Source organism: Bemisia tabaci, unplaced genomic scaffold (genome assembly GCF_918797505.1).
Source record: "Bemisia tabaci unplaced genomic scaffold, PGI_BMITA_v3".
Classification (NCBI taxonomy): Eukaryota; Metazoa; Arthropoda; class Insecta; order Hemiptera; family Aleyrodidae; genus Bemisia; species Bemisia tabaci.
Genome location: NW_027311734.1, coordinates 440,022 through 453,950, shown reverse-complemented (window position 1 = coordinate 453,950; position 13,929 = coordinate 440,022). Strand labels below are relative to the sequence as shown.

Genomic DNA, 13,929 nt, shown 5'->3' with positions numbered 1-13,929 from the left:
TTTAAAAAAAAAATTACCGGATAAAAAAGAAAAATGTATAGAGGCAAGAAAGCAGTGAGTGCGCGAACATTGGCTCAATTAAATTAACCTAACGAAATCTCTTACTTACTGCTGTTTTGAGTAAAATGATACCCTTTTCGACCAAGTTCTAATCTTAAAATTTTATCACTGTTTGTTTAAAGCGTAATGTTCCGAGCATACAGATGGTACCTTATATTGCCGTCTTCCCTAACATGAAATTAATATTAACGCTCTCATGTAGCTGGAGGCAAAATTTGTCGTTTTCTTAGTGATCCCAACAGTTTTAGGAGTCTTTTGGATCTTTATTGACAATATCTAAAAAAACTGAGTATTCGCTAACGAATCTCGCTGTCTTTTAGTTTCAATCGAAAGTATAATTCAAAGATTGGCAAGACTCAACGTATGATCGAGGGTGAATTCGCCAAGATCAATGGAACAGAAAGTCAACAGAATAAAATCATCCGCTCAGTTTACTCGAACAAAAAGCAAACAGAACATTCGGAAAAGGGGGCAGCAAAGTAAACACACCGTTCCTTTTCCCCGTTTCACAGACTTTGTGAGGCATTTCCTTATCATCAGCTATTAATTCGTGTTATTCCGCTCCTGGGGTATAAAAACTGTGTGCGGGGCTTTGAGGGAATGAAGATTTTAGACATTAGAGGGTGCTCCAAAAAAATTTTACTTCATTTGAGGCTGCACCACGTTTGCGTTCTCTCCATAGTGCATCCTCGACACAGGGAAAACTATTACCATTACGAAATCTAACCAGTGGGTTGATTATTGAATTTCGTAGACAAAGCGATAGACAAAGGAGACATAGGGAGTATGGAGAATTTCCATTGACTAAAACTTATGGTTCTTACAGACCAAGGGGGAAAATGATGGACTAACCAAAGGGTCTCTTGTCGTTTGCTGTTAGTCTATTACGTACCACCTTTGTCTATTTCAACCACCCGCGTCCACCAATAGGGTCCCTCCAAATACCTTTTGTCTTCTTTATCTATAGCTTTGTCTATAGATTTCAATGATCAGCCGCAGGTGGGAAATGCCATAACGAACACATGCACAAATCAAGGCTACCACAGTCAGGAAATACCGGAAAATTTCAAGGAATTCTAAATAGTCAGGGAAAACCTGGAAATGTCAGAGTAAATACGAAAATGTCAGGGAAAAATCGTTGAACTACCTTTCTTTGCTTTCTCGAGTAGGTTTGACGTTTCGAACATCAAATTTTGCCTGAAAACTGTTTCTAACTATGTCTTTTTAACAATCTCGCATTTGTTCAGTCGTCAGGGAAATTCACCAAAATATATCAAGGAAATCAGGGAAATGTCAGGGAATATAATTTTCTAAATTCTGCGGCAACCCTGACAAATGCGATCTCCGCTTTGCACGTTAAAACGACAAACCTGTAGGAATAATGGCGACCCTAAAGACGACGAAAATGAAGGTGCAAGTTTTCCTCCCGATTCGGTCGTTTTCCCCCCAGTTTTCCGTCGCTCCAACCGAGCCGTGAAACGGGAGACTCTGGCTCCCGGCAGCGCGAGGGCTCTAATATTTATGATCTTCCGAGAAACTCGGAGAGAGGGTTCGAATCGTTTTCGTTTTCTTCCCTCGAAATCTTCGCCCCGAACCCTGCGTTCACTGCATCTCCAGATCGCCACCCGCCCTGCCGTCTCAGCAGAAAGCTCGTATCTACGCTGGGTTCTCCGGCGGACTCACGTGGTTCTTGCTTAGCAGGCAGCGCCGGGGGAGCGTTTGAGCAGCGTGTTGCGTCGAATTCGACTCTCGCAAACTCCGGTTATCGGCCATTGGCGGATCCAGCAATTTGGCAACATTGTATTTGCTCCATTTAAACCTATGGAAATGTATCGATTCTTGGAGGGGCCAGGTGCTCTGACAAGATTCGATCTTTTAGCATAGCTTTAAATGGAGAAAATCCGGTGTTGCCAATTTGCTGGATCCGCCTGTTACCGGCCTCTATCCGGTCAAGGTTTTAAATTGAGATTTTTTGTGCAGAACCCGCGTTTGAGTTTTTTAGCACCGTCTTTCAAACTGTGCAATTTTTTAATTGTATATTGTATTGTTTCGAGTTCGGGGCCAAGATTGTCGGATTGAACTGAAATTTACGCCCTCAGTTGCGGCAAATAAGTTAAACAAGTTCGGTGGTAACTTTCACTGCATACACCAATGAATAAAGAAACTCAGATTCTAATTTTTTGACGTGTGGAGGGTAGTATAGTTATAAGAACAGATAGGGAGGGATTTAAAACATGGGTAAACAAAGGCTAAAACGTTAAAAACACACTAAAAGGTAGGTCTTTTCGAGCTGTTTCCAGCCTATTTTCAGTTGCAAAAAACACGAAAAATGGAAAAAAAATTGAGTGGCGACCTGACCCTAGCCGTTATCGCGCGAGCACTCAACTCAAGCACGTCGCCACTCATTTTTTTTTTTTCATTTGTTGTGTTTTTTGCAGTCGAAAATGAGCTTGGTAACAGCTGAAAACGTCCTGCCTTTTAGTGTTTTTTAATGTTCTAGCCTTGTTTACCCATGTTTTAAATCCCTTCCTATTTGTTCGTATATTCAGGCTATGTTTCCTTGTGCTTTACAGTTATAAGTAGATCTCAAAATTTAAAGTATATTTGGCTGATTTCATTTATCCTTATCTCAATGTCAGAGTGTAATATTCGCTCGCAACGGTATACTGTGAATCAGAGGCGGATTCAGCAATTTGGCAACACCGGATTCCCTTCATTTAAACCTATATTAAATAATCGATTCTTGTTGGAGCACCTGGCCCCTTCAAGAATCGATATATTTCCATAGGTTTAGATGGAGAAAAAACAATGTTGCCAGATTGCTTGATCCGCCTAATGTATGAAGATCCGCGGTTTGGCAACCGTGTAACGCATGTGTTCATCCTCGTTTTGTTCTTGCCTGGCAGCTGACAATTTGTAGATAGGGACCGGTCGTGTCTATTAATCGTGTGTACTTCTCCAGGGGCGTTTAAACGCATAATCACTCCTTTTCACCCTTTTTATGACTCACGTGCTTATCGTGCTGCAGATGAGGGTGTGTGTGCCAGCCATGCTCAGAACGCAACGTAACGCACCCACCCTCCTCCGCGTGAGAGTTATGAATGAAATTTGACTCATTTTGTCCTCGATTAAGAGACGTGAAAGTTATTAAGGATGCACTTATGGTTTATCCTCAGATCCGTTTTATCTGTGGAAACGGCTTATTTTTGCTATTCTCGCCGCATTCAGGGTTGCCGGAATGCGGTTGCCTAGAAAACCGGGAAAATCAGGGAAAGTCAGGGAATTTGTGGGAAAAGTCAGGGAGTTTGTGGGAAAAGTCAGGGGATTTGTGGAAAAAGTCAGGGGATATGTGGGAAAAGTCAGAGGATTTGTGGAAAAAGTCAGGGAACTTCTAACGCACCTACTTATCACTGATCTTCCAACGGTTCAGCTCTCTGATACTTTTGACGGCTTGTCATCTTTCAACCAGCCACTGAATGCCTTTTTCCACAATCCGACCTCTGAACAAGGTTTTGTTCAAAGTTTAGCGAAATTCAGCGTGTATAAAAGCAAAAAAAAAAAAAAATAGGTGGAAATTTTGTTTGAAGTAAGGGAAAGTTAGGGAATTTGGATTTGAAGAAATTATGGCAACCCCACACATTATGCAAAAATTATCATCGTCGACCGCCGAAAGCGCTTTAAAATGTTTAAATTTTGGACTCTATTTCTTGTAGAGGCTTTGTCTGTTTTTTTTAATAGGAAGAAATAATGCATAAGCACGGAAATTTTTATATCGAATTTAAGACAAGTGTTTTTCTACTTTCACCACCATATGATTTTCATTCCTATAAAATTTGCACCATTAGTATTAGTATTGTTGAACTCGAAGATTTTCACTTAATCAAACCTAATATGTGATTTTTTTTATGTTCTCAGAAACGGGGCTTACAGTCAACCTGGAAAAGACAGTAAACCTCAACCAGTGCAACGGATATTGGTCAAACCAAAGTCCAAAAAATTGTAAGTTTCATCAGCATTTTACCCGTTTTAAAATAATCTTTCTCAAACAGGTTTTCAAGAATACCAATTCATTTGATCAGAATAGAGTAGTAAAGGTACTATGCAAGGAGAATCTTCTCGAGAATCAGAACAAGAAGATGAAAAGGGAAACTATAAATATTAAAATCCTCTGCTTACTTTTTTTCCCCCTGCATCAGCTATCAAAGCTTTTTTTAGGTAAATCATGACTAGGAATTCCTTAGGCAGTGTCCTCTAAAAAAAGTGGGTACCAAGAAGAGAATGTTCAACTTCCATATTATGAGCGGATTATCTGCATTTTAGGGGAAAGAAAAACTTTGATTAAATGCTCTGAGAAAGATTGAAAAGTGAAGTTTATCAGTCAAGTTAAAGGAAAGAAAAAAAAACAGAGGAAAAAATTCTTCCAAGTAATACCGTCGGGAAAAGAGGAAAATAAAATCCGAGGACAAAGAAATGAATTCCTCCTTTTTGTGATGAGGTACTTTCATCTATTCGCTCTGTCTTTGATGCTTTAACTCTTTAAGGGAAACTTTTTGTATGGAATTCTTCTCAAATTATCTCTTAATTGTCTTCATTTTTCCCTGCCGTGAGTCTCCTCATTGTTTTTTCCCCCTTCTGCGTTTTTTTTTTTTTTTGAAGCACTCACCTTTATTCTAATCTTTGCCGGAATCATTTTTGATTAGTAATTGGTAACTATTGTGGCCAAGGTTGGGGTGATTTTTTTCCTGTCATGAAAATTCTTCTATCAAAATTCGGAAATTACACTAACGATGCATTTGAAGGGATAGAACTGCAAAGTCACAAGTTAAGACGTGTTTTTATTTCATGAGATAAGATTGATGCTCCGCAGCCAGTGACAAGATACACAATAATGAAGCAAATTACACAGCGGGTAATAAGGCTAATTTTCAAGTAAATATCACCAAAACGTCTCGGCTGAAAATTCAACCCTCCTCAGTTGGATAAAACTGTAAAAAATTATAAAACTCAATAAACGTAGTACTTGGCTGTACTTTTCAAAGCGAGATTTTCAAGCGTTTCGATAACAACATTGTTCTCGCTTTGGAAGGTACAGCCAAGCACTACATTTTTAGAGTTTTACAATTTTTCACTATTTTATCCAAGTGAGGAAGGCTGATTGTGAGTTTTCAGCTTTAACGTTATGGTGATATTTACTCGAGAATTCGCCTTGTTACCTGCTGTGTGATTTGTTTTATTATTTTCATTTAATTTTGATCACGTACATGAACACAGCTTTGTTTGAAGTATATCTTTTTTTGGCCTCTTCCACACGAGCGAAGTTTGGGGGAAGTAGTTCCACAAAGGGGGAAGAGGGGTTTGTGGAACAAGTTTTAGGCAAGGTATAACAAGTGCTCGGGACAAACTTGCCCAAAATTCCTCGAAAAGCGCTTGTGTGGACAAGGCCTCAGGTCTCTGTTCAAGTTAAGGGTTTGTGTTATGGCCTTGCATTTTTTTCATTTTTTCAATGTATTTTCTGTTCTCAGGAATGACGACCAATCTAAAAATGGAGAGAGTAGGTCTTCTCCATCCACACTCAATACCAAAGAAAATCATGTTAAGGTATGATTTCGTCCTCCTTAATCACCTCTTTTTTCTCCCCTTTCTCCAACTCCCCCCCCCCCCATCCTCTTCAGTCTCTTTTTCTCTCATTAGCTCCTATGTTAAATAATTACCTATGGACTACAATTTTCAAGGAGGAACTGCAAATTGTGGCTTAGTTGAGAAACACCGTATGTATCATTAGTTTTCCCATGCACATAACTGTTTTTTATGGATGAGCTAAATATTGTAGTTCTTTATTGCAAAATGCGGTCCATATGTACCTATTAGGTATAAACTTTTCACTTATCTAGAATTTAGATTTGAAACGGAAGACCGTTAAGTCAGAATATTCAAGGCATTTATCGGTTCTAAAGAGTTGAACATTTTCTTGGCTTTTATTGCTCAACGATGTTCAGTGCTGTAACAGCAGTTTTTCTAAGTCAAAATTTTACCTTTGAGGTGTAGATGCACCTAGATAAGTAATTTCCCGAGAAAAATGAAGCAGTTGTTTTGAAAGATCCTAAAGGGTCTTGGGTCTCATAAAGTAGTGTATACAACTGGCTATAGCCAGTTAAAGTTATAGTCTAGTCATATAAAGTTTCAACTCCGACCAGTGTCAAGTTTTTTGCTGGATCTTGAATTTAAAATGAAGTATACAGATATGTATAATGTATATGTATATTTAAAGTGAAATATACAGATATGTAAATCAAATTTTTTTGTAAATATTTCTCAGATATTAGTCGGAGAGCAAGTAATCTCATCAATGGATTATCGAGGAACTAATGGTGGAGAGCCTTCACCCGCTATAATCTATCGCTCTGGGAGGAGTCATGTTAAAAAATCGGATAGCAGCCAACAAACTGAAACGAGCGCATTCCCTGCCAAGCAGTGGAATTCAGATTCTTCCAGGACACCAGAAAAGCGAATCGTATCCCAGAGAAAGTTAGATAAAAAGTCATCAGGTATGTTTTTGATTCAATGCAAAACTTGAATTCAAGTAGGAAACCATTTGGACCAAGTTTAATAGAAACGTAACAAGTCGCATCAAGTTTGAACCATTTACAAAGATTGTTCTTACAGTGATCAAATCTAATGAAAGACTTCCTATGAGATTATGAAAACAGTCCTCTCTTTTACAATTTGGGTTGCATTATTGTCTTCAAATAGTAATTTCTATAATTTCTTTTCCAAAGACCAAAAATCCCTGCAAATTTTGATCGTATTCCTCAAAATGCAAATGAAAGATTCAGTTCGAGAGAACATGAATTAATCCTTTTTCGAGAATTTTTAGAAAGAAAACTTGCAAAGTGTGTTTGAAATCAATCAAAGTGCACATGCTAAGTTTTAGGACCTTAAAATATTGGCTTTTCATTCAGGGGGAAAAAAATTGGCATCCATAACTGGGTGATTAAAAACTTCGTTGAAAATTTTTGGATGTGGCGTGGAAAATCTTGACTTATCCGTGTGTATATTAGTAACTATGGGGTTTAATGTTTGCAATTCAACAAATGTCATTTTGAAAAAAGCTGTTCGAAGTTCAATCTGCCGCCTGACAGCGGCTTGTTTTCTATTGAAAACTCAAACCCTGATTTTTTTACCTAATATAAGAATAACTAAAAATATTTCTTCCATACACTAAGACTCTTTTTCCAAAGGAGGCTTTCAGAAAAAGGAATTTATTCGACAAGGATTTTAAAGAGGGAGATGTTTGGAGTTAATTTGGTGATAGGAATAAAATCTTCCAAAATTGATCTCCATCATGAATCAAAAGATTTGAGAGTCATACTCATAGTCCAGTAGCCTCAAAGCCAAGATGCAAGAGAGTCATGGATGAGAAGCATAGGTCCCGTACACTTTGTAAAATCAAGTTTATTCAGTTGCTTGTCATGAATGTGTATTTTTTTCTTTCAGATTCTCATTCAAGAGAAGAATTAACGTGTATAGAATATTGTAATGGTGATAGAAAATTAAATCTAAGGGACAGTAAGAACAAAGTACGCGGAGTGCCTCCCAGTTTTGGCTATACAAAACGACCAACAAATGGTGATGGAGGTAAAGGTGAAACTCGAACAGCACAAGTCTCCGCAGTGCCTCGCACCAAGGTATACTACTTCACGCTAAATTCTACCATGCTTTTTAAAATGTTTGAAGTCTCAGCCGTATTTGTCAGAATTAATTATGACCAGCAAGTAACCAATATGAATACTTTATTACATCAGCTTTTCTTTGAGTGGAAAATATTACGCTCCAGCAGCCCATAAGTTTAGTCCCTAACTAAAAGGAATGTGGCTTGTTCAATTAATAAAATAAACTTATTTGCACCACTTGTTTCTTGAACAAGAGAAAACTTGTCATTACAGGTAATTTTTAAAGATTAAATTGTTTCATTAACTCATCCTCTTTTTTTTTTTTTTTTTTTTTTTTTTTTTTTTTTTAGAAATTGATGCAAACTTAATCAAAAGGATATTTAAACTTTGCACAATCGATTGTTGAATCGGTGACACTCATTTTTTTACATACCTAATTTTGACTTTCTCATAACTGATCTTGTTGCTAAATGACTTTCTAGGTTAAAGTCTCAGGTGGCACACAGACGGAATCCATCAACAACTCTCAGAATGTTCGAGATAGAATTAGCACTTTTCCTCGCACCAGTTATTCATCCCATGTTCCTGGTAAGAATAATTCTCTTATTTTTTTTTTCAAGATATAATTTGCAAGTGGGAAAATGGAGAAAGCTGTGGAAAGTTGAGGAGATGAAATTGGCCAAAGAGAAGTTAGGGAGAGGAAACTTTTATCGGAGAGTAGAGGGTTGCAAAATTCTGCGTATTTTTTGCGTAACTTTAAGGTGCTTTGATACTGATTACAGCAGTAATCTTTCCTGGTCTATAGTAAATTTCTTTGTCAGAAATTCGAACCCCCATTGATTCATACCAGTACTTGGCACTGAGCTGTGTTTATTTTTCAAAAAGGGCAGGAAGAATCTGGAAAAGTCAGAGGGACGAAAAATTCAAGGTCAGGGAAAACCTAGAAAATTAGGGAGAAGAGGAAGAAAATGTTGTTAGACACCCTGTGATTTTCTTTGAAGATTATGGTAAAGTATCAGGTTTGAAATATCAGTTACTTTTTTTTCTTGCAAAACTTTTAAACATGTTTTTGTTTTGTGCAACATTTTGCATCCTAAGAGGGTAAAATATAGCGAAAATTTGTATCCATCCAATATGCTGTTGTGTATTATTTATGGAGTCTGTGAGATTACATTAGATTTCAAATCAGGGAGACAAACGCCTAGAACTGGGAAAATTTACGGAGTCTACTAGGACTGGTTTTTTAAGCTTATTCAGCAAAATCTGTTCTTCCTCTGAATGTTTTATACATCCCATCAATTTGTGTTCAAAGAGGAAAATAATTTATTTCAGTCAGTTGTGCCCAGTTCATCCTGCCTTTGGTATCTGAACGATTCACATTGAATTACAAAACTAGTGACTTATTCATAAGCTGTATCAAAACGTCTCTAATGGATGCTCAATTTTCCAACGCAGAACTTCCTGTCCGCTTTTTGAATAAAGTTTCAAAGGCTAAGGCTGTCTGTCTTGTTTGAAATCAATTTATAGCTCCTCCCTTTAAGAAAAATCTGAAGAGAGAAATTAATCAAGAGTAGATTCCCAAAGAGTAGAGCCTCCTCAGAATGTTTCTCTCATTATTATATCAAGAGATATTTGTTTTCATCCTAAATTTCAGTCTTTGTTACTTAAATATCTCAATAGATATGTTTGTTCTTTTAAATAACATTTATTTATTGTTTCAGGTGACCTAAGCGAAGCAGAATCCTTACCTGCCTCTCAATCACATCATAGAGTTAGTTTAGCCAGACTGAGTAGAAGCAATAGTATAAGGTATGCATTTTACTATCAAGTATTTTAAATTTTGGAATCTTTGATTAATGTTTTTCTCCCATGGGATTCAAAAAGTATTGGTTAAAAATCAGCATCAAGTGGATGAATATGCCAAACTGTTCCTACTGGTGTTCAGGTCCACCTTCGTTGTTGCAAAACTATTCCTCTCATATTTTCCATATTGCCTCCAGGTATTCAAAAATAATGTTAATATCATCAAATCAATCACCCTTCAAATTTCAATAGGTCGAAGTAAACTATCTCATCAATCATGGTTTATATGCAGTGATCGAAACTCACAGGCGCCAACGCGCCAAATGCACCCAACAAATTGGCCATGGCGCCTAAGAAATGAAGGCTCTGCGCCAATGTGGCCCCTAAAAATCTGGATTATCACAGGAAGTCACAAAAAGAAAGAAAAACAATTATATTTGAATTGAAAAAAACTCAGAATTTTCAGCACTACAAGTGAGAGCTTGCTTTTTCTATTCTTGACGATTTCATTCTTAGTGCGCTTTTGTCTTCCCCAAGTGACAGCTACTCACTAGTTCTGTTACGAAAACATCTTGCGTCTAACTTTCCACTAAACGCGCCGTAATATATAGGCAGAAAGTCAATTTGGCCCCCAAGAAATCTTCAATGGCACCTAAAAATTGGGCCTGATGCGCCACTTGGCTCCTAAAACTCTAAGGTGGGTTTCGAACACTGTACATGTGCCAAAATAAAAACACGGCAGATTAAAAGATTTTATGTACATCCAATTTTCTGTCTTAATAAAAAGTAAAGCAAAGTTGTGAAAGCAAGTTTCATGGAGCATTGTTGTTACCTCATTTGTCATCATCATCATCATCGTCCTGGCCTGCCAGATAGTCCACGGACATCTCAGATGCCTTTGCTAACAGCCTAAAAATTCAAATATCACTTCACAATGTCAAGTTAAAATTTTTTGCCAATGAACTTGTAAAGCTTTAATCAGCAAACCGTACACAACTAAGAAAAGCAAAATTAATGTCTAGGGTCTGATGTTGTAGGAGCTAATGAATCACAAGTGAGCAATAAACTTAAGTGATTCGGTCATTCTACCTATTCCTATGAATTCAGCAAGGAGTCAGATAAATCTGTGAATAGAATGAATTAAAAATGTGTGAAGCTTAAAGCATCTCAAAAAGCAAGTATGAAAAAGAGAAAAAATAAGCTCACAGACACAACGTCTCTTATTTTTCTTATTTTACAAACTACATAGTTTTTGGTTTGCCTTTCTGCATCTTGGTATTAGCACGAGGTTTCTCTGACAATTTTCTGAATTAACCTGAGATTGATATGTCTTATTGCATTCTCAGGTCTTTTATCTCTTCATTTGCATCCGTCTCATTCTATCTGCATTATGTGGATTTTGAGTTGTATGCAATGATGACACCCTTTGAGACATGAAAATATGTACCTTTCTTAAAAATTGGGGAAAAAACAGGAACTTTATTTTAAATAAAAGAACAGGAATGTCACAGCATCTAAAATACGCCGTAATTACAAATTCGTAGTTTGACTCTCATCATTGTTTATTTTAGCTACCTACGAGACCGGACTTTCCCCAGGTATATTTTCCAGAAACTACCAAAATATTCGTATTACTGCTGATTATCATTTGGATGGTTTCATTGCATATTTTTTTTTGCATTTTAACCTTGTGCTTCCCTTCACCCATCACCAAAAGCAAGCAAGAATATATTTTTTTTTTTTTTACATATTTCTTAAATAATCACCATGCTTCAATCATTTACTTTTGATGTCTTTTTATTTTGCAGCAATAGCAGCTTTTTTAGCTTTTCAGAAAATTATGTACGCCAATTTTTGTTGATTATTACAATTAATTAATTTTTCAGATCACAGCTCCTGAATTTCAGTTCATTTGGTTTTTTTTAATCTTGTATTTTAGCCTCTTGCTTTTCAAATTTTGCTTCGTCACTGATTGTCTGACGAGCTTTCTTCACGTTTTTCTGTCCTATTATTTTATAATTTCTCAGTCATCAACGTAGGATACTTGTTCACACCATCACGTCTAAACCTTTGATTATATGCATAGCTCATTCTCATTGTTCAGTAAAGTATTTGTCATGCTTGGCGATAGTAAAATTTGTAAATAATTTATAAGCGGTATACTAATTTAAATCTTTACTGTTGGTGATATTTTTTGAGAATTGCATAAACATATAGGTTTTGACTTGACTAAAATTGTGTCATGTTATAACGACCAGGGACAGATTGGCCCAGGGGGCAGGGGGCGTTTGCTCCTTTAACTTTGGCAATAATAAGGGCCACAGGCCCCTTTTGCCAGATTTTTTAGCTCTGTTTGGCACATTTTAAATTGTCTCGCAGAGCCTCCAGGATCTCTTGAACCTTCCCTCCTTCTATTTATTTTGTCCATAATCCTCTGTTTGGCAAGCCTCACTCCTTAGAAAACTTGGAGCCATCCGCCTATGACCCGGAAACCCCCTCTCTGAAGTCGGATGAATAACTCAGAATGACATCGTTTTACTGGCTGTAGTATGGCACTAAAAGTTTTTCTTCATAATTAAAAAGCATTAAAATTTCATTCGACTTTTTTCACCCACAAATATGTAGAAAGTCTAGTGAGTGCTGTAATATCAAACATTCAACATGTTAAAAAATTATTTTGGTCATTTGACCATGATCTTTCGCATTCATCATTAGTCCTCCCAATCTTGAGATATGACTCTTGAGTATATCTGTCATAGAAATCTATTCTCGGAAAAAGCTTGCTATTCGCCATTTACCTATGTAAGAGTAAAGACCTCATAGGGGTCCAATGCAACTTGGATATTTTTTTTGAGACCGACTCAATTCTTTTCAGTAGACTCTTTCACAAATTTATTTGAACCTTAAGCTGGGTGTGCTTATATTTCGGGGATGATATGATATACTCGTGGCTTGCCTCATAATTTTTCAAGGAAATCTTAATCACCTTTCCTTCCGGTTGCAGTCGTCTTGGTGCAGTAAGAAATTCCATTAGATGTAAGAAATTTGAGGACACTATGCTCGTTGAAAGATTTTTCACTTGTCGATAGTTGGAAAATCATTGAAATCAGCATGGAAAATTTGTAGACAAAAGAAAATTTGAGGAATTAAAGAGGTTATAAAAGTGAAGCAGGATTTCAGCTTGTTCATGTAGTTTATAGATGAGCAAGAAGACAATTCGGAAGGCCTATATAGTTTAACATTTTTTTATTGCATTGTATTGTTTCAGATCAACAAAATCAGAAAAAGTCTATCCGTCAATGCTTCAGCGTTCTGAGGAGTTAGAATCTTATTACAACATCCCCTATAACTTAAACCACTCATCACAGCCGACAAGTCCAACACCTAGTCAAATGTCCCAAGGAACGATTTCAAGAATGTACTATCAAATGTGGCCAGGAGGAGGGGGATCTATGTGGAGCGCCCGCAACATGGGCCTCCTGTCCAAAGTTGGAAGCAAAGAAGATGACGTTCACGGATCAGCGGTCAGTCTTTATAGTACGCCCAGAAGAGAAACAAGGACTTGAAGTTAGGAAACTCCGGAGGCAGCTAGCAGATGCTCATGACAAAGTACACACGCTAACCACCCAACTTTCTACAAATGTGAGTTTTTCTTTCATTCCATCTGCATGCATATATTGTTTTTTCCTCAGGCAAAATTTACTTTCCTTTATGATGTGGATTTTGTGTCGGATGTTCGGTATTATTTAGCAGCAGATGATATGCGTATGACAATTTACTTATTCTGATGAAACTGTTCAAATACTTAAATCAGAGACAGCAAGTATAACGCTTTCTGCAACTGAAGTATCAGTTGAGAACCTGCGACCAATGCAAGCTCATGTCTCTAATGGGTCACCATTTCACCAGCAGTCAATTTTTTTTTTTTCATCCCCCAAAAACATTTTAAAAAGGATGCATAAAAAGTGTTGGTATCTCTGTTCTAACAAAAAGGCTAAGACTGAAATTGAACGAAAGACTGGGTTTTATTTTATTTTCAAATTATTGCTTTCAGGTTGTGAACAAAAAGAGCGTGCTTTTTGCTATCGGCTTGCCATATAAGACGGATATTGCCCGTCTGTAGATCCCTGCAGCTCTAAGAAATTATCTTTTCAGTGCTGATTTTCTTGAAATTGGCACTTGGAAAGTTCAGGCTTTTAAGTCCATTGTGCTCTGAAAGTCGTAAAGAAAGTTAAATAAATAATAATCAAATTCAATCACAGCCCAATTTCATCATGATCAGCGTATACTTCTCACTTTTGTTTGTCTCTGTGTGTGGTGAATGTTCTTAGAAAATGTGAGGCAATGAAATTATGTAACTCATTTGCCTCCAAAAAAATGAAGAAGGGTTAGGTAA

The 13,929-nt window shown here is 37.0% G+C and overlaps 1 protein-coding gene across 1 annotated transcript in view; it reads left to right on the top strand.

Annotated features, from left to right (window-relative positions):
- sick (sickie) overlaps positions 1 to 13,929 on the top strand; it is a 333,346-nt gene that overhangs the window by 228,262 nt on the left and 91,155 nt on the right. Inside the window, 8 exon segments of the mRNA XM_072305631.1 lie at positions 3,976 to 4,059; positions 5,583 to 5,658; positions 6,377 to 6,605; positions 7,555 to 7,745; positions 8,213 to 8,318; positions 9,452 to 9,539; positions 12,802 to 13,074; positions 13,076 to 13,175. Coding sequence (XP_072161732.1) covers positions 3,976 to 4,059; positions 5,583 to 5,658; positions 6,377 to 6,605; positions 7,555 to 7,745; positions 8,213 to 8,318; positions 9,452 to 9,539; positions 12,802 to 13,074; positions 13,076 to 13,175 — 1,147 coding nt within the window.